The 18,007-nt window shown below is 56.5% G+C and overlaps 5 protein-coding genes across 5 annotated transcripts; 3 read left to right on the top strand and 2 right to left on the bottom strand.

The window, feature by feature from the left end:
• Window positions 1-131: 131 nt before the first annotated feature.
• On the bottom strand, window positions 132-6,313 carry CH63R_07584 (Phosphatidylinositol 3; the record flags this gene model as incomplete). Its single annotated transcript, XM_018302559.1, has 9 exons — window positions 132-2,361; window positions 2,411-2,894; window positions 2,977-3,448; window positions 3,501-4,739; window positions 4,799-5,047; window positions 5,096-5,572; window positions 5,626-5,722; window positions 5,773-5,937; window positions 5,988-6,313. 9 exons carry the CDS (start codon window positions 6,311-6,313, stop codon window positions 132-134), a joined length of 5,739 nt encoding a protein of 1,912 aa, XP_018157337.1.
• A 1,043-nt stretch (window positions 6,314-7,356) lies between these two features.
• CH63R_07585 (Phosphatidylinositol 3) lies at window positions 7,357-8,070 on the bottom strand (the record flags this gene model as incomplete). Its single annotated transcript, XM_018302560.1, has 2 exons — window positions 7,357-7,406; window positions 7,470-8,070. 2 exons carry the CDS (start codon window positions 8,068-8,070, stop codon window positions 7,357-7,359), a joined length of 651 nt encoding a protein of 216 aa, XP_018157338.1.
• Window positions 8,071-8,799: 729 nt separating this feature from the next.
• On the top strand, window positions 8,800-9,946 carry CH63R_07586 (Major facilitator superfamily transporter; the record flags this gene model as incomplete). Its single annotated transcript, XM_018302561.1, has 2 exons — window positions 8,800-9,837; window positions 9,887-9,946. 2 exons carry the CDS (start codon window positions 8,800-8,802, stop codon window positions 9,944-9,946), a joined length of 1,098 nt encoding a protein of 365 aa, XP_018157339.1.
• Window positions 9,947-10,033: 87 nt separating this feature from the next.
• CH63R_07587 (Major facilitator superfamily transporter) lies at window positions 10,034-10,629 on the top strand (the record flags this gene model as incomplete). Its single annotated transcript, XM_018302562.1, has 2 exons — window positions 10,034-10,262; window positions 10,331-10,629. 2 exons carry the CDS (start codon window positions 10,034-10,036, stop codon window positions 10,627-10,629), a joined length of 528 nt encoding a protein of 175 aa, XP_018157340.1.
• A 4,731-nt stretch (window positions 10,630-15,360) lies between these two features.
• Window positions 15,361-16,373, top strand: CH63R_07588 (uncharacterized protein; the record flags this gene model as incomplete). The annotated part of the gene is made up of 4 exons (XM_018302563.1): window positions 15,361-15,469; window positions 15,570-15,599; window positions 15,681-16,184; window positions 16,261-16,373. 4 exons carry the CDS (start codon window positions 15,361-15,363, stop codon window positions 16,371-16,373), a joined length of 756 nt encoding a protein of 251 aa, XP_018157341.1.
• Between the last annotated feature and the right edge of the window lie 1,634 nt (window positions 16,374-18,007).

Here is an 18,007-nt window from a genome sequence, read left to right on the forward strand (position 1 = left end):
AGTCGTAAAGTCTGTTCTGTTCCCCCCCCCCCCCTTCATTGGTGGTCATCATCATCTCACGACGCCATTCCATGACAAAATCAATTCATATTCCGTTCCAACCCACATCCACCAACCAAAGACCCCCCCTCTTACAAGAACGGACACCACCCAATGTACATGGCCGCGAGGTTCCTCGGGTCCACGGCCTGCTTGATCAGCTCCTCCACCTGCCCCTCTACACCGAGCGGGATCGTGTCGTGCCCCATCAACCCCTTGACCTTGCGCTTGATGCTGTCCACCACGAGCTGCGGCTGCATCCGCGGCGCCCCGTCCTGCCGCCGGCTTGTCTTCTTCTCCTTTTGTAAGTCCAGCGTCGGGTCGTAGATGAAAGCCTCGAGGATCGTCATCAGCGTCTCCTCCTGTTGCCGGAGGATCCCCAGCGTCAGCTCGCTGCAGTGCCGGAACGGCCCTTCGTACCCGTAGATCCCCATCGCCGCCACCATATTGTGCGTCAGCCGGAACGGCACCTTCTCCGGTTGCGCAAACGTCAGGCCCTTGTCAAAGAGGCAGTTGAAGTCTACGTGGAAGATGCCGCCGTTGTCGCGCTCTAAGAGCACGTTCTCCCCGTGCCGGTCGCCCAGCCCCAGGATCGTGCCCACCATCGACATGACCGCGCAGGACCGCGTGTACTTGAGCCGGGCCGAGAACCACGTCGAAGGGTGCGGAAACCGCTGCACGAACCAGTGCTGTAGCACCGGCGGGAACGTCCCCAGCACCCCCTCGGTGAACATCTTGATGTTGTTCGGCCCCGTCACAGCCTCCGTCATCATCCGCTTGATCTGGTTGTAATCCGGGTGCACCGAGCGCGTCTTATACTGGTCCAGAAGGATCTCGCGCAGCGTCTTGAGCCCGTCCACCCACTCGATGATGCCGCACTCTTCGTTCAGCGGCACCACCGCGTATGTCCTGATGTACAGCTGACGCCTGCTGGCCTCGGGGTCCCGCTTCAACGACCTGTTGATCATGCTGTTAAACTCCATCAGCCGCTGGTCGGTGCGCAGGTCGTCCTTCGGCTTGATCATGAGCATGTAGTTCTTGCCGTCCGTTCCGCGCGCCGTCAGTCGTCGCGGCTTGGCCAGCGACCCGAGCACCAGTACTTCGTCCAGGAACGAGTCGATCGTGATGACGTCGCGTGCGAATGCCTTGTGCTTCTTGACATTGTCCGTCAACGTCGGCAACGCGGCCGTCAGGCACGACTCGATCGGCACCACCAGCGGGCATGGCGTGCATTTGTGGTTGAAGTTCAGGTCCCGCGTGATGCTCGCCACCGTCGTCCTGTTGCTCTGGAAATCCCCGTTGTTGCACGCCAGCAACAACTGCTCAGCAAGCTTCTCGCCCATCCTCAGGAGCGTTCTGAGATCGAAGCTACCCCCGTCTACCTTCCGGGTCGCTCCCCTGAGCGTCTGCAGGATCTGCTGGCCCCGCGCCTTGCGCTCTGACGCTTGCCTCGTTGTCATGATGCCAAACAGACTCCAGAGAGCCTGCCGAGGGTGGGACTCCACAACCTTGACGACGATGTGCACCAGCCTCTCGTACACGCTGGCGTTGTGGTGCGCTATTCTCGCCACGATCTGCGGGAGCGCCGTGTAAAAGATGTACGCCGGAAGCCGGATGATGTACTTGTCAAGGAACTGGTGGAGGAGGTTCAGCTGCTCCGTTCGCCTCCTATGGAGTTCGCGGGACAGCGAAATCTTGCCTTCGGGGGCCTTGTCGACCTGGGCTCCAAACTCGAGCCACAGCGTGAGGATTCTCGGCAACGTCTGGTAGAGGTATTTGGTGCCGTAGTTCAGCGACCGGAGGTAGTTTTCAATGATGAGCCTGGTGTACTCGCCCTGGATGCAGGGGTCGCTTTGCTCGTCCGGCTTCAGCGTCTTTTCCGACTCCAGCACCTTTTTGTAGTACCGCCCCAGATAGTAGTGTCCCTTTTCCCAGCTCGCCGCCGTCTTCGGCGGTTGCTGGTACTTTTCGCGCAGAGTGGCGTGGTTCGTCTGTCCGGCGGCATCCAGCCACTTGGCCAGCATCAACTGCGCCCTGGCCGTCAGCTGTCTCTGTTGGGCATCCATCCCGCGGATGGAGGAGGAACTGTTGGTCTGCGTCATGAAGTTGTTGGACTCGATAGCACCCTGCAGAACCTGGATGGCCTTGCGGGTATGGCCGTCTTTCCATAACAGCCGGGCATTCTCGATAACGGCGGCACCATCGCCCAGTTGGGAGGCATGGAGCACCGCGTTGAATGACTGGTGGGTAGAGTTGGCCTTCCTGGCCAGGCGAGCGCTCGAAAGCCATAGGGACGAGATGTCCAGGTCAGAGAACTTGGGACTATGATTCGTTAGCTCGATATCTGCCCGCTGGCGGGGACAGGACATACCGTGAAAGCTCCATGGCTGCTCTGCGAATGCCCAGCAAATACTGCTTGTCGCTGACATACGCACCGAGAACCTCGAGGCGGCGATTCAGCATTGTCAGCACTTCTTGGTGTGCTTCTCCTTCCGAGGGTGGAGCCCCGGCAATGATTTCCAGGTCGGTGAGCACATGGCATCTGAGTCTCAAGTCATGACAGGCCTGCAATGACGAGGTAGCTGAGTGAGTCATGGCGGAGGCAATCTTCGCTCTCATGCTTTGCAGCAATTGGGGAAACGTGTCGCTGGAGGCGCCCCTTTGCTGCAACGTGTTGAACAGCTTCGCGACGCTGACGTTGAAGTCTTCCAGAGGGCTGCCGTGGAACCGACTGGTGTACTTGGACAACGAGTCCCATCTCCGCGTGGCCCAAGCTGCCTCGACGGCGTAGGGAACAATCTTGTTCTCTGTTGAAGGATCCGTCTTCATACCTTCGACGTAGTTGAGCAGCACGTCTAAACTCGTCAGCTTCCTTTTCTTCCTCTTCTTCTTCTTCTTCTTCTCCCTCCCCCAAACCGCCTCCGCATGGCAACTCACCGTGTTGACCAGACTGTTTTAAGCAGTTGAGCAGGTCCACTTGCACATCAATGTTGTCGGGCTCTTCTGCCAGCTTGATTTCGTACCACGTCTGGGCGGCTGTGTACCTGCCCGCTTTCTTGTGGCTGAGGATTTGCTGGTTGATGTCCAGGACGTGGAGGTGGGCCGAGATGCCCTCCAGCCCGTCGGGTTCGTCAATCTGCGTGTAAATGTCCTGCAGTTGCTCGAGAAGAAACGTCTTCTGCCTCGGATCGCTCTTCTCAACCTCCAGCTGTTGGGCATGCTGTTCAAGGTGAAAGAGCGCGCGGGGATATTCTTTGCAATCCATCGCACGTTGGGATATGAGCACTGGCGGGATCGTGCTTAGCAGATCCTCGACACGCGCAATGGCCGGGGCGTCATTGTCGTTCTTGCGTTTGGCAATCTTTTCTTGGAGCCACCTGCTGGCATAGTCGAGAACTCGGAAGACAGCCTGATCTGATTAGCCCCATCAAAATGTCACCGGAGGAAGAAACGCGGCTTACTTCGCAATACAGCTTCATGTCCTCTCGTTCGCTATACGGCGCATCTTCTGCGGGTTGGTGCTGGAGAATCCCAACCAGCTCACCTATGACATTGTCACGCTCCTTGCGGGAGCTCCGGTGGCCTATGATGACATGCAGAACGAGGTACGGCATCAGGAATTCCGCCACTGCGAGATCCTTGACTCGGATGGTGCGGCACAGCGGCTCGAAGATGAGGTCCGCATACGCGTTCTGTCCCTTGCGCAGGAGATCCATGTTGAAGGAGCGCATCCAGTTGCCATAGGGCTTGCCTGGCCGGAAGATCGGATACTCGATTGTCGCCATGGTCATGGTCATCAAGATGTACTTGGAAGTGAGAAACGGTGTTAGGATCATGCGGACGCTCTCCGGCAACGCCAACCACTTTCTGTAGATGCTGCCGCCGTCCCTCTGGCCGGTGTTCTTCATTGCGCACGCCGCTTTGATATCCACTCTGCTGAGCAGTTCTTGCATGGCGAACGCTAGGAAACCCTGGAGCTTGGTGTCTGTCGTGGACAGAAACGCCTTGACCAGGATATTTTCCAGCGTGAATAGCACGAAATCGGTCGTTTCTTCCGAGTTTTCAAAGTTGCTCAGAATCACCATCGACTTTTGCTCCCGCGGCGCTTCAACCCTGTTAGAGTCCAGGCAGCCCACCAGGCCGATGCATTGCGTGCAGAGACTGGCGATTTCAAGCTGCGAGGAACTATATTTCGAAGCGCAATCGAGCAAAGCCCGAAGCACGGTAGAGACAACTGGATCTGGTTGCTGGCTGATTGTCGAAGTCTGGAGGAAGCCTCCGCTTTGCTTGAGGTAGGTCTCTAGTTCGGCCAGAGCCTGCAAAACCACACCAGAGTTCTCGTGGGATATGCGCTCCGCGAAGAGGGCAAACGCTTTGCTGCTGTCGAGCGGAGGTCGAATCGCGCTGAGCTGTGCTTCGATATCCGCCAGCTCCGGCACATGAGCCAAGGAAGGTAGTTTGCTGATGTTTTCATGGAGAACCGTGTCGAAGTCCGTCATGAGTGTTGTGATCAGGTTTTTGGCCATGCGTCGAGAGCTATCATTGAACAATGGCCAGTAGTGACCGATGACAAAGAAAGTCGTTTCGAGCAGCACCTCGACGTCTTCTGAATCGAGATATGTGAGAAGAGCCGCCCAGCAAGAGAACGCAACTTCTCTCAGATCGTCTTGGTCCAAGGCTGACAGTAAGCACGCAGATATCTGTACAAGTCAGTTTTCCAAAACAGGCTCGGGTACTCCTCGTGTTTCTCGTCTCTCACCTGAGGTCGCGCAATGCGCACGTAGGTTTTGCAAAGCCTGATCATCTCCTCCATGGCTCGCACGCATCGCCTCTGTTCCTCGACCGGGGGCGACACAAGGGGCATATCGTTGATGACGTCCGCAAGTCGGGCCATGAGGCCCAGAATGTAAGACTCAAGAAACCTTCCGATAGTGTTTCCTTTCTTCGGCCTCGACTCCTTGTTTGCAACCATCATCATGGAGCAAAACGAGGTAAGTGCCTCGATAATCTAGAGCAAGTTAGCAGCTAAATTCTTTTGGCAACTTAACGAACTCACCCTGGGTTTGCGGGTTTCGTCCGCCTCGCCCACTGCCTTCAACAGCTCAAGAACGATAGTGACAACCTCTGCTTGCATCAGCTCAACCAAGCTGAAGGACTCTAGATGAGAAGCCACTTCGATGAGTCTTGACATGACAAATTGCTCAATATTGTGCACATCTTGCACGAGCAGCAGCGCGAGAATGGGGCCAGCATTGACAGTGTCCAGAATAGGGACCCAAACGTCCTTTTCGCCCCTTGCTTCGGCAATCTTCTGGATAACATCTTTCTTCTTCATCAAGACCAGCCACGGCATAGCATGGGTCTGAATGAGCAGAAGGAAGTCTGTAACAGAAATCTGTAGCAGATCGGCGATAGCACGGGTCATCTGCGGCCGAGATACCATGTCCTTGACAGCAAAGTACGCCAGGTTTCTCCAAAAGGGCTCGAACAAGCGACGGGGTGTTGTCTTCAATGCAGTAGCTAGGCCGAGAATCTGGAGTCGTGTCAGCTCGTTCGAGGTCTGGAAACAAAGAAGAGTTGTCGTACCTCATTGAAAGCACACGCAGCGATCAAACTGTTGTTGCTGCCCAGATACTCAAGCAACTTGTGAAGCACGAGATTGAGCTCGTCTCCGGTCACAACACTACATGGTCAGCTTGTTTATGTACAGATCTCATGAGTGGTCTTGCGTACCGTCCAAGTTGGCTCCAGGCAAGAATTCCGCTTTCATGGAATATGACCGCGTCTTTCTCCGAGGCGGCTTTGAGCAGGCTGAGCGCGTTCTTTCGGTTGCGCTTAACCACAGCGGGGTCGAGTGTATCTGAACTCGCGTCCGCCAGGAAAAGGGGAAGAGCACGTCTACGAGAGCTGGTCAGCTTGGGTAAACTTGAAGGCTCCTAACGACCTACCCTGAGGCAATCCGAAGCTCTCTGACGGAGCTGTGTAGGCTCTGCAGACACCACTGTCCTAGGGCAGAAGTCTCGAGATCGATCAGCTGGGTGATATCGGCGTGGTTGATTATCCGTCTCATTGCGATCATTGCAACAACTCTTGGTCGCCTTGACTCTTTGAACGAGTCGAGGTGGATGAGCTTCGTGAAAACCGACTGCGCATCGCTTTTCGCTTGAGTCGTGACCACCGTCCGTCTCTTGTTATCCCTGGGCCTCCGGTCACAAACGACGCATCGGGGCATTTTGTTCTTCTTTGAGTTCAACCTCTTTTTCGTTGCCGCCATATCTACAGCACACGATGTGCGAGCGATAAGGTCGATGGCTAAACACTGGGCATCTTCGCTAAGTCCTGGATAGTGGTTTCTGCCAAACATTAGCTCACAAGTCACTTCTCCCAAGGCAGATCAGCTTACAGGAAAGCATGCTCTAGAGTCCCATTCTCAGGAATAGGGTCCGCCTGGAGGACTTCGTAAAGCTGTGCGGTCAGCTCGCCAACCTCGCCAGCATCCAGAAAGACTTTCCTGCGTTTGGATGCAGGCTCCCCTTCCTCGGCTGTGCGGTTTGCAATACCAAGATTCTCAACAGCCTGGCGGAGCTCGACATCTGCGAAGCATGCCGGCTGTGTTTCAGGGTCAAGCGAGTCTGGCGCGATAGGTCCGGAAGCTTGCTTTAGGACTCGAATGGAACGCTGACAGGGTTAGCTAAAGCACACATGACAAGTACGGTTGTCAACATACTGAGAAATCATGGGCTTTACCCAACGAGGGAACGTCGGCGCACGCCAACTCGAGCGGAAAGACAATTTTCGGTGCCGCTATTCTGCCAATCTCCCGATCTACAAGCGACGCATGGGCCAGACGTATGAGACTCAGGGACAACGTCTTCCTGGCCACCAGACTCTGTTCATCAATACCTAGGATCTCATCGGGATGTGCGGAAAACTCGGCGCAAAGCAGCGCCAGCAACGCGTACGCCTTCTGGGAGACTAATGATTTCCGTGCGGGAGAAGGCTTTTTTGGAAGCAGGTTTATAGCAACATTCAGCAAGTCGGCTCTAGGAGCAGGCGCAACGGTGTGCCAGGTATTCTGAATGGCACGGATAGAAAGCAATGAATCGAGCAGCCAAGGCGTCAGATCTGATATTGACGGCTGCGATATGGGACTTGGTGATTTAGAGATTGAGGGGTGTGCCATGGCCGATATCAACGTTGTTGCTTGGCGCAGGCACTGAGAGACATGCTGGATGCTGTATGTGGTCTGCTGGACAAGGAGAGAGCCAGGTTTCCCGAGCAAGAGCTCCAGTGTAGCGGCTGAAGGCAACGTGATGTCTATTGAAACGTCTCTTCCAGTCGCACTCGGCGCCGTGTCTTGCAGCCGGCTAAGCAAGACTACATGGGTCAGCGACAGCGTCACCATATACAGTCAGGGTCCCAACACTTACCACTGCTCGTCTCGCGCAGGTATAAGATTATGGACGAGAGCAACTTCCACATGGAGCCCGTGCGGATCACCGCGAGAATCACAAACTGGAAGAACCCCTCGATGGGCTCGGCCAGATCAAGGCAGCGAGAGTGCCCCAGCAGCCTCAGGATCTTGGGGAAGACCCAGATCCAAAGAGGCTCCTCCCCGCGGAACACAAACTGCTTCCCATCTGTGGTATGGCTCAAAACGTTCGGCGTCTCCTCGATCGTGACTTTCAGAAAGTTGATGGCCTTGAGCGCCTCGTTCCGCAGGTGGTTCCGGTCGGCAAAGGGGTCGTCGAGCTTGATGCCTTCGAGGACGACGCGGGCGTAGACGTAGATGAGCATGTGGTTGTGCTCGGTGCGTTGCTCGGCGTCCTTCAGCAGGTCGGGCTTGTTTTTGACCTTCTCTATGACGGCGAACAGCCTCTTCAGCTCGGCGTTCTCCTCGGATCGCGTCGACTTTGCCGACGCCGAGATGTTCTCGACCAGTTGCGCAGCTAGCGTGGAGGGGGGCGGCGCGTTCCCAGCGGCAACGGCAGCGGCAGCGGCAACAGGCCTGCCATGTTGTTCTGCGGCCATGGTGCCGTCGTCATTGTATGGCCAGGCAGAGATCGGATCGAAGGGGCCAAGGGGGCGGTCGTTTGTTTGATGATTGGAGGCTCGACTACTCTGGAGCCAAAGATTAACGCGCCGGCGGGGTGGCCGCTGCAGCGCGGGTGCTGCACGCGAGGTCACATGTTCAATTAACGACTTGATTATGTAATATGAATGGTCTGTGCTCCGCCTATCACTCTTGGACAACCTCCAGCTTAACTTCTGCTGTTATTCGGACCTCAGGTTGATCGTCCACTCTCATCTCCCAACTAACTGATTGATGACAGCCTGAGATTACTCGCCCGAGAGGCTCATTGCCCGCCTCCACCGGCGTAGCGTGATGATTGATCACCCAAGTGATCCCTTGCAAAGCTGCAAGTTTCTCTCTCGCGTTCGAGGTCTGCCTAAACTCCCATCTCACACACGCTATACACACCTATGTATCACTATGCCTCCTAAGGACAGGGGTGTGATGTTGCAGCTTACGCCCTTCGCATTGCAGACCCACCAAGCATACAAGTATCGTTGTGAAGATGAAGGATGGTTGCAGCCGATGCTGATGTGCTTTATAAACATGTTCCGGTCCCGTGTCTGACCGCGACATCGATTCTCTTCTTAATCCAGGTCTGGAGAATCACCTTGGAGCTCACTCCTCCAGGTTCTGAATCTTTACCATCGTCTTGAACCCCTCGTCCCGTCCCATACCGCTGAATCATGAACATCGCCCTCAAAGAAGCAATGCCGGAGGCCTTGATGGTCCGGAGCGCCCCCTCCCATCCAGCCTCCGGAATCGAGATGCTCCCTCTTGACCCATCAGCGAGCGCCCCGAAACAAAACCCTCTCAAGCAGCATGCGGGTCTCGCGCCAACATGGGAAGCGGCCCCTCCGCAAGGCTCGCCCGCCCGCAACGTCTCCGTGGCCAAGAGCGTCACCGTCATCGTCACCCTCGCGGGCATCAACTTCCTCAACACCATGGGCTCGGGGATCCTCATCGCCGCCCTCCCGCGAATCGCCGAGGACGTCGGCCTCGACGAGAGCCTGGTCCTCTGGCCCGCTGCCGTCTACAGTCTCGCCGCTGGCTGCCTGCTCCTCATCTTCGGCGCCGTCGCCGACGTCGTCGGCGCCAAGCTCATGTGGCTGACGGGCAGCTACCTCTGCGTCGTCTTCACCGTCGCCGTCGGCCTGTCGCGGACAGGCATCCAGATCATCCTGTTCCGCACGTGCGCCGGCATCGCCATCTCCGCCTGCTTGCCGACCGCCATGGCTTTCATCACCAAGACGTTCCCCAAGGGCGGCTGGCGCAACGTTGCGTTCTCGATGAACGGCATTGGGTACCCGCTGGGCTACGCGCTCGGCCTGGTCCTGGGTGGCATCTTCACCGACACCATCGGGTGGCGGTGGGCGTACTACATGATGGCCATCCTCAACTTCTGCCTGTCGACGGCGGCGATCTGGTCTCTGCCATCGGTGTACCAGCCATCAGAGAAGAAGTGGACGCGCCGGCTGGCGGAAGACATCGACTGGGCCGGTGCCGTGATCATGAGCGCCGCGCTGGGCCTCTTGTTGTACGTGCTGGCAATGACGACGTCCTCTTACACCAAGATTGGAGACCCGGCGAACATTGCTCTCCTCGCTGTAGCGGTCGTTCTGCTGGTTGCGTTCCCCTTCTGGATGAACCTGCAGACCACAAAGGGTCGCCCGGCTCTCATCCCTAATCGCCTATGGCGCAACGCCTCCTTTGCGTCCATCTGTGTAGGTCTGACTTGGGTAGCACGACATACAGAGCCTAACACGACAACAGGTGTCCATTTTCTTGTGCTGGGCCTCGCTCAACGCCATGCAATACTTCATCATGCTCTAGTCAGTGCCCGCCCATCCGTCCCAGTGATCAGGTGTGAACAGGAATGCTGACGCCACCACCAACAACAGCTTCCAAAAAGTCCAAGGCATGTCTGCACTGCAAAGCTCCCTGAGGTTCCTCCCCCACGTCATCATGGGCACCGCCGTCAACGTGGCGGCGGCATGGCTCGTCTCCAGAGTCAAGGTCCAGACTCTCGGCGCCGCGTCGGCCGTCATCTCGGCCGTTGCCCCGATCCTCATGGCCACGGTCGACCTCGACGGCAACTACTGGTTCGCGCCCTTCTGGGCCATGCTTCTCTCGCCCGTCAACGCCGACGGTGCGTTATCCCCCCTACCCTCCCAGTGACCCGCACGAATACGAAAAGACTGACATTGCACGAAACAGCACTCTTCACCGTGTCCAACCTCATCATCTCGGACGCCTTCCCGGCAGACTTGCAGTCCCTCGCCGGCGGCGTCTTCAGCGAGATCGGGCAGATAGGCAACGCCGTGGGCCTCGCCATGACGGCAGCTATTGCGGCATCCGTGACGGAGCACTCGGGCATCGTCGACGATACCGGAGCGGCGCGCATGGCGGGCTACCGCGCCGCTTTCTGGACCGTCTTCGCGGCCACGGTGGCCGTGGTCGTCGTCGTGCTATGGGGGCTCAGGAAGAGCGGCACGGTCGGGAAGAAGGACGACTAGGGAAAGGTCATGCTGGGCTAGCGCGAGGCCTTGATGGAATAGGCTTTTAGAACATGGGACCGCCGCTGCCGCCGCCTGGTTTTCTGGACGCACGTCTCGGCATGAGTCTCAGTCCGCCAGGCGTGGCATTGCATGGCACTCTTGAAAGGGGATAGCCGAGCCAAAAAGGAGGGAGGAGGCAGTTACCATGCTGATGTCTGGATGTCTCAATTGTGCAACGACTTAGACCACTTGATTTGCGAAAGCCAAAGTTTAGTCTACCGTTCTACTATTCAAGCAGAATTTGAGCTCTTGATTGCGGGAAACATAGCATCGCGTGTGATGTGTGAAGAAACTGCTTGTTTTTATTGTGGTAGTCAGAACAAGCCCTCCCGGCCAGTCTGATGTCGACCCGGCAGCAGGTTTTGAGTTTCAAAGCACATGGGACGACACTGAACTCATCTGGTGTCTCGCACACGCCCCAGGGACGAGCATGGTGGGTGGCTCGATGATGAGTTGTCTCGATAAGCCAAGATTGACGGTGCGTGGTTCCAAGACTTGGCCCGATGCTCATTCAACTCCAGCCACCTCGCGCAGCGACGATGTCATTCTTCATCGGCAGAGGTCAAAGCAAAAACTCGGGCAGACCTTGGAACGTCTCAGCATTGACGGCCCGCCCCGTTTTAATATGGGAACTTGACGGGTTCTCGGGGCCGATCCATCATCCCGTGCCGAGTTCCTCGTCTCAATTAAAGACTGGTGGGGGGTTGACGACATGATCACCGTAACAAAGTCGGGTGTGGGACATTTTGCCAACTGCTTTTGTGGGAATGTGTGCATTTTGAAGGGACGGCACTAGACGGGTATTCTTCGCCGATCCTCGCTTTCGTCCGTCGTCTCCCGCACTGGAAGCCTTGCTTAAAGGATTACGAGTGCCCACTGATGGAAAGAGGCCGAAAAGGAATGGTAGGGACTCGATTCAAAACTATTCCTAGGGATCGATCGCCCGGAGGTTCATGTAGTTTCTTGGCAGCTTGCGTAGCCGCAGCGTCGATCCGGCCCTTTTCGTTACCTTTCGGGTCCTTTTTCAAATGTTGCTGCCCGCCATAGCCGATTATTTCTAGACGGGGCGATGATCAGTTGGAGAAAACCCCCGCGCGCATGAAGCGCTGCCGGTTGTTCGAGACCCCCGTATGTCGTCGTGTGAGGGTGTCTCGCGTGTTTTGCGTGTGTCGTGTGTCGTGTGCTCATGTGCCACATCAGGCCCGGTGCCCCAAGCCACTATATCCAAGAAAGCTGGATCTGGGTTGCAATTCTCGATGCACACCTGGTGAAAGAGCTCAGGTGTGGCTGCGGCAGAGGAATCGCGTCTTGGCTTCCATTCACCGGCCAGGCTGTACCCTCGGGGCACGACTTCACGTGCCTGGACCTGAGGCCTTGCAAACGAGCGCCAGTGACTGGAGGCTTCTCGTCCCCAGAGCGGTCGTTCTAGGTAGCAATACATACTCCTCCAGAAACCCACCTGGCCCTGCACGACAGCATCATTCAGTCCCACCGTCGGGACTTCATCTGAAGCAGCGGCGGTGGCGGATGCGGTACGGGACGAGACGGCAATGTCGACGGGATGGAAAACCGAGGAAAGCGGCCATTGAGCGAGTGTGGGTGAACGAGCAAGCAGGTTTCTGTTGCCGGCGATAGGGCTGCCCAGGGGAAGGCTCGGTCGTCAGAGTGGGTTTGACGGGCTACACGTAGCTCCAGTTAGCATCATGTTAGGATACACTAGGCACAGTGTGCGAGGCGTTTTCTTGCAACCTCCCACATCATCGACGTGCAATTCAGTCGTGCGTGTTGTCTGGGCCGTTGACACCGGTCGACAACGACGTTCGCGGTCTCATGATCCAAGACAGAGCGGCTCTTGTTGGGGGTCTGGGGCTCCTGTAGGCTGTCCGTCGACCAGATGTCGAAGGGGGATGTGTATATGGCTCTTCCACCCTTGGAGCCTAGAGAGTGGGGGGGGGGGGGGGGGGGGGGCTTTGGCTCGAGTTGGTGCCATGGTGGGGTGCCGGCGGGGGATCCGTATCGTCCCGGAGGCTGGGCGAACGGACACAGCACCTCCACTCTCGCATGCTGTCGACGTGGGATCGTGTTGCCCGCGGCTTCCGCGTTGTCGACCGTATCAAAACACCAGTGTTGCTCAAACTCGGGCGAGCATGCTTGTTTTTCTAGTGAGTGCTGTTTCCTTGATGGCTAGATGTGTTTCCAGATGGATCGCTGCTGTGGCTGTCTTCGGGAAAAAAAGAAAGCAAAGGGAAAGAAGGATGTGAGGTGCCTAATCTATCAATCTGTGCCCATCTACAACGTACCTGTAGGGGGAGTACGTATCGAATACTCTGGAATACATCTGTCCATGATCTCCATATTAATAACTGGATCTCATCAATACATAGTACAGACAGTTGGGATGATTCCTCTGCCAAGACTTTGCAGCGATCCATCGAATGGCTCGGAGGAAACGAACCGCGAAGGAGACAAACCATCCATGGCGGCGAAACACCTCATTGACGCTGCATTTGCACGTTTGATGTGCATGTCATTCTCTGATGATTCTAGGCTACCATCGTCTTGTTTCCCACCTGCGACGGTAGTCATCCGTGCAACCGTGCGCCGAGCTCAAGTCGGCGGTCTCGGGGAGGGGGCGTCGGCAAGGACGGGAAGCAGCACTTGGCCGCGGGCTTTTGGGGGGTTTGAAAGTGACGGTGCTGGGCTGAACCTACTTAGACCTAGTAGACCTGGACCGAACCGAACCGAACCGAACTGGGCTGTGATGTGCTGTCCTGTGCTGTGATATGATGTGATGTGCTATGCTTGTACTGGTCTTGGTGCTGGTGCTGTTTTGCCAATAAAGTCTCACGGTGCTATGCCATTCGCAGTCTGACCTGACAGCGGCCTAACAGCGACTAAATAGCAACCAGACGAACATGAAGATGGAACTTGGAAGGTCCAAAGCAGAGCGGAGTGGGCCCCCTGCTAGCTGCCAGTTAACCCCGCGCTTACAGAGGTATTGACGCCTTCTCGGTTTTCAGGTCCTCTATGTCCCCTCTCTTCCTTGCTCTCGCTCCAGTCTCACATCACATCATTTTCATCAAGACCGGCACGGAGCCCTCCCGATCTACAACGTACAGACACCACCATGCTCCGTTTGCTCTCCCTGGGCCTCGAAAACAATTCCCTCTCTCTGGAAATACTCCATCTCGCAAGTCTCCTCCAGACTCTCCCCCCTTCAGGCGAGAATCCATCTCGAGGATCCAACTCCACCGCAACATCGGGATTTTTTATTCAGTCCATCTTCCAACCATACATACCGCTCCCCCCCTGACACTCTCCCATCACAAACTTTCGGTCCATTCCCAGCTTATGCATTGTACCTGTCGTTCACTCCCACTTTGGCCCAGCCTGAACCGCACACTCGTCGGAATCCAGAAATACAAACCCCATTCGTCCCTCCGCTCTATCCACGCCCCCATAATCCCGAATGGAGCGTCTTCCTGGCTACCCAAACTGACAGATGTCCCTTCCTCCCCACCTCCTCTATCGTCGTCAGCCAATGCTGGGCGGCGGCACGTTTGCGCCAGGAACACGACGCCCCGAGGACCGGCCAGAGCCACCTCGCCTCCCTTCGGCCTCTCCCCAGCCCGTGAAGTCCATGGCTGTCGTTGTCGAGTGTACCGTACATCAAACACACAATCAATGCCTGGTTGTTTGCATGTTGCTCGTTTCTTGAGATACGAACCTGACCCTTTCTCGTTCTGGCTGGCTCACTCTGAACCTTCCTCTAATCCTGGTCTAGGTGGGTAGTAGTAGGAAACCGGCCATTCACGCCATCCATCATCCTCCTGCTTCTTCCACTTCCGCTGCCTTGACCCCTCCTCCCTCTCTCTCTGCGCCTCAAAGAGGAAAGTGATACATCTGACCTGCATCGTCATGCCTTGCCTTGCCCTGCCCTGTCCTGTCCTGTCTTGCCACCACCCAGCACGCACGACAGAAGATACCGTCCCGGCTGGGCTTCTTCTGTTATCGTTCTAGCCCCCTCTCTCACGTGTCCAACACCACCCATCTCGTCCACATTCAGCAAGGTTCTGTCTCTACAAAAGGAAAAGATACAGAGGCACACGAGAGGCTCGAAACTGCGCTACTGCTGCGCCAAGATCCAACCCTCCCCACACCCTCCCCTCCATCACGCACCAAGGGCCCCATCCTTCGGGCAGAGGCATCCCAGTTCCCGCCGGCTCGGACTGGACTGCAGCCATCGCTGCGTTGCTTTATCCGTCCCTGGCGTCCACCTCGTCCCTCTCGCTTCGTGCGTGACCGACTTCTTACTTCCCTCCCTTGATCTCCTTCTCTTCGAGCTTGGGTCTTGGAAGGCGTCATTCATATCCTATACGCTCGCCCCCCCCGACCTGCTCTGGATCTTGTCGTGCTTGGGAGCACAAGGTACAGTTTGCCTTGCTGAGCACAAACTGAATAGGGATGCCCGCTTGACCTTCCTGACTTGTTTATCTTCCGAGTTGCGCTCGCGCCGATATTCTGAAGTGCCGGATCTTTCCTCCGCAACCAGATGGTCGCTGTTTTCCATTCCAACTTTCGCATCTTACCTTCGACCGGCTATTCCTGAACCTCCAGCGCCCCTGGCTACGATTCTACGATTCTACAACTTTACGCTCTACCCAACCGTCACAAACACCGCTGTTCGAAATGACCGCCGCCGTGACAGAACACCCGCGGTTCTTCCCCTCGCACGCCGATGCGCTGACCTCTGATGACTTTGAAACGGCCTCGATCCGCTCAGCCGCGCCGTCCTACTGTGAGTTGGTCCTTGTCTTGCCACAAAGTTGACATGCCGAGGGGCAGCTGTCCCCCCGCTGCGGTCCTGACGCCTGACGTGTTCGAGCCTCACCGACAAGCAGAGACCAAGCAACTACACGGCTCTCAGCGTGCGAGAACAAGAAACAAGAATACAAGCTAATGGACACATTGAACACCAGTCTCAGATGCTCCCTCATACCACTCGACAGTGCCGAACCCCGAGCCTATCCCCCCTTACTCGCCGCCCGCCAACAACAGCAACGTCAGTCGCGGCACCCACGGATCCACTCGATACCCGAGCTCCCTACTCCCTGCCGCCCCGGCGACGGCCCCGACTCGCTCCGGCAGCTCGACTCCCCAGCCCCACCGAACCACCGGCCTGCCTCCGATCCCCCCGGCGCCGCCCGCGGCCGCGCAGCTCGACCAATTCCGCATCCCGACCTGGTCAACCGTGCACACGAACCCGACGCTCAACAACGTCGCCCGCCGACGCATGAACCAGGGCGCCGACCCCGTCGCCCACCTCCGCCGCTTCATGTCCGAGCGCATGGCTGAGGAGGAAGCCGCCCAGCGGGCCAGGGACTTCCGGCCGCTCGAGGACCCGTACCTGGTCGGAGAAGAGGCCGCCGCAAGCGCTCGCCGGGAAAGGCTCGCACGCGAGACGGGCGACGACATCCTCTGGGACGAGGACCGTCGGTGGAATCGATTTCTCGGTGAGTTTCCTTAGTTTTCTGTTGTTGTTTTTCTTCAGGCTTTTGAAGAAGTGTCGACCGCTGACTTGTTTCGCAGCCCAAATGCAGACGTGGGAAGACCGCGACCGCAACTGGAGGAACCTGCGACAACCCGCGCCGACGCAGCAGCGCAAGAAGCTGACCCGTCGCCTCACAGGACGCCTCTGGTAGACGGAGGGGGTTTGGCCCGCGCTAGCTACGCATATGATGTGACTTGAAGAAACGATGCATTAAATGGATGGCAAAACGGAGTATTTGGATCATTTCTTCTCCTTTATCATTCATCCGTCGGCGTCTCCACATAGAGCATTTGAGAGCCGATGATTCCTTTTGAAAGGGAGACGATTTCCATGAACAAGGGTTTCTTCTTCTTCTTTTCGGGGCAACGAGACGTGGTATTTGGTGCCTTCTCCCAGGTCGAATGGTCTCTGGACTTGTCTTTTCCAGTTTCTACGCACCTCTAGGGGCGACCTTCAACCTTCAAACCTTTTTTTTTCTTTCTTCTCTTGTTTCTTTCTTTCGGCATCAACCTGGCGTGGATGTATTATCCTGGGGACGGAAGGCAGGAAAACCCCGTCATCCCGCCGGTATTTCGTTTCTACGCATCGAACAGTAGGGAAATAGCACAGCACCCCCGGGTCTCGAGGCCTAGAGGGAAGGGGGGAATGGATACAAGGGATCAAATTGAAGAACCGACTTTTTCATTTCCATCACACTCCGCTTGAGGCTGGGTCAAGGCGTGAATCCCATGTTTGCTGCTTACGCGCTTGTGAGACTATTCGAGGGGGTCCGCAATGATGGATAGGCTGAGTGAGATACGTAGCCAACGCGTTACGCTGGGAAAGAACACCAAAGTAGAAAAACCACCCAGTAAAAGCGTCATTCCCAACACTGAGCCTATCAGTGGTGACGGATACACGGCAGTAAGCACGGCTTGGCTTTCCTTGGTGGTCTCGCCCGGAGCTGCGCCGTGTTGGGAGAGTACGCAAGCTGGGCGCGTAAGACGGCCTTGGTCTTGTCAGAAGGTGGGGGTCTACCTGATGTGAGGCTTGTGTGAGCAGAGGCTGATCTATAGCTCATGACACGGGCCCGGCCTCGTTCTGAGAACGCTGGATTTGTCGACCGCCGCCCTTTCCCAAAGTCTTTCGTCGCGTCGTACGGCCCGTCCGAGTGTCTGGTAGCTCATCAGATCGGATAGGCCAAAGCCCGCTGTGGCGATCATGTGGATTTTCAGCTCACGGTGCATGAACGACGAGAGTTGGTTGTTGGTACTCAAAAGGCGCGCTATGCGGAAAAAGACGGTGTGGGCGGTTGTTGACTGGTTCATCGAGAACCGAGACTTGTCTTTCTTTTTGCCTTTTTTTATTATTTAACCCCCCCCCCCCCCCCCCCCCCCCCTCTAAAAAAAAAACCCTTTCAACACAAATGTCGACCGATGTTGATGAGCATGAAATCCACCGGCGGTTTTGGTGTTTTGAATATCTTCAGGAGAAGCCTGGGGGTTGAACGGGGGACGGCGAGAGGCTCTCAACTGGCCTAACACCAAATGGTAGTTGTTGGGCCATCTTTCATAGTTGACTTCTGTATTTCAACAACAGCTCAGGTCGTCGAAGTAAGTGCCCATACATCTTTGAGCCTGATCGTTCGTTGAAGCGGACCCAAGAAGATGCTGAGAGCATCTGCGGCGCGACTGCTGGCTTGGGCCACCGGCAAGGTGAGCCATTGGGACGCACGATGACGGTTTTGCGAGCCTACCATGAGTCCCAGGAATTTGTGAGAGTTATTCGACGATGCTACGGTGCTGT

Source organism: Colletotrichum higginsianum, chromosome 5 (genome assembly GCF_001672515.1).
Source record: "Colletotrichum higginsianum IMI 349063 chromosome 5, whole genome shotgun sequence".
Classification (NCBI taxonomy): domain Eukaryota; kingdom Fungi; phylum Ascomycota; class Sordariomycetes; order Glomerellales; family Glomerellaceae; genus Colletotrichum; species Colletotrichum higginsianum.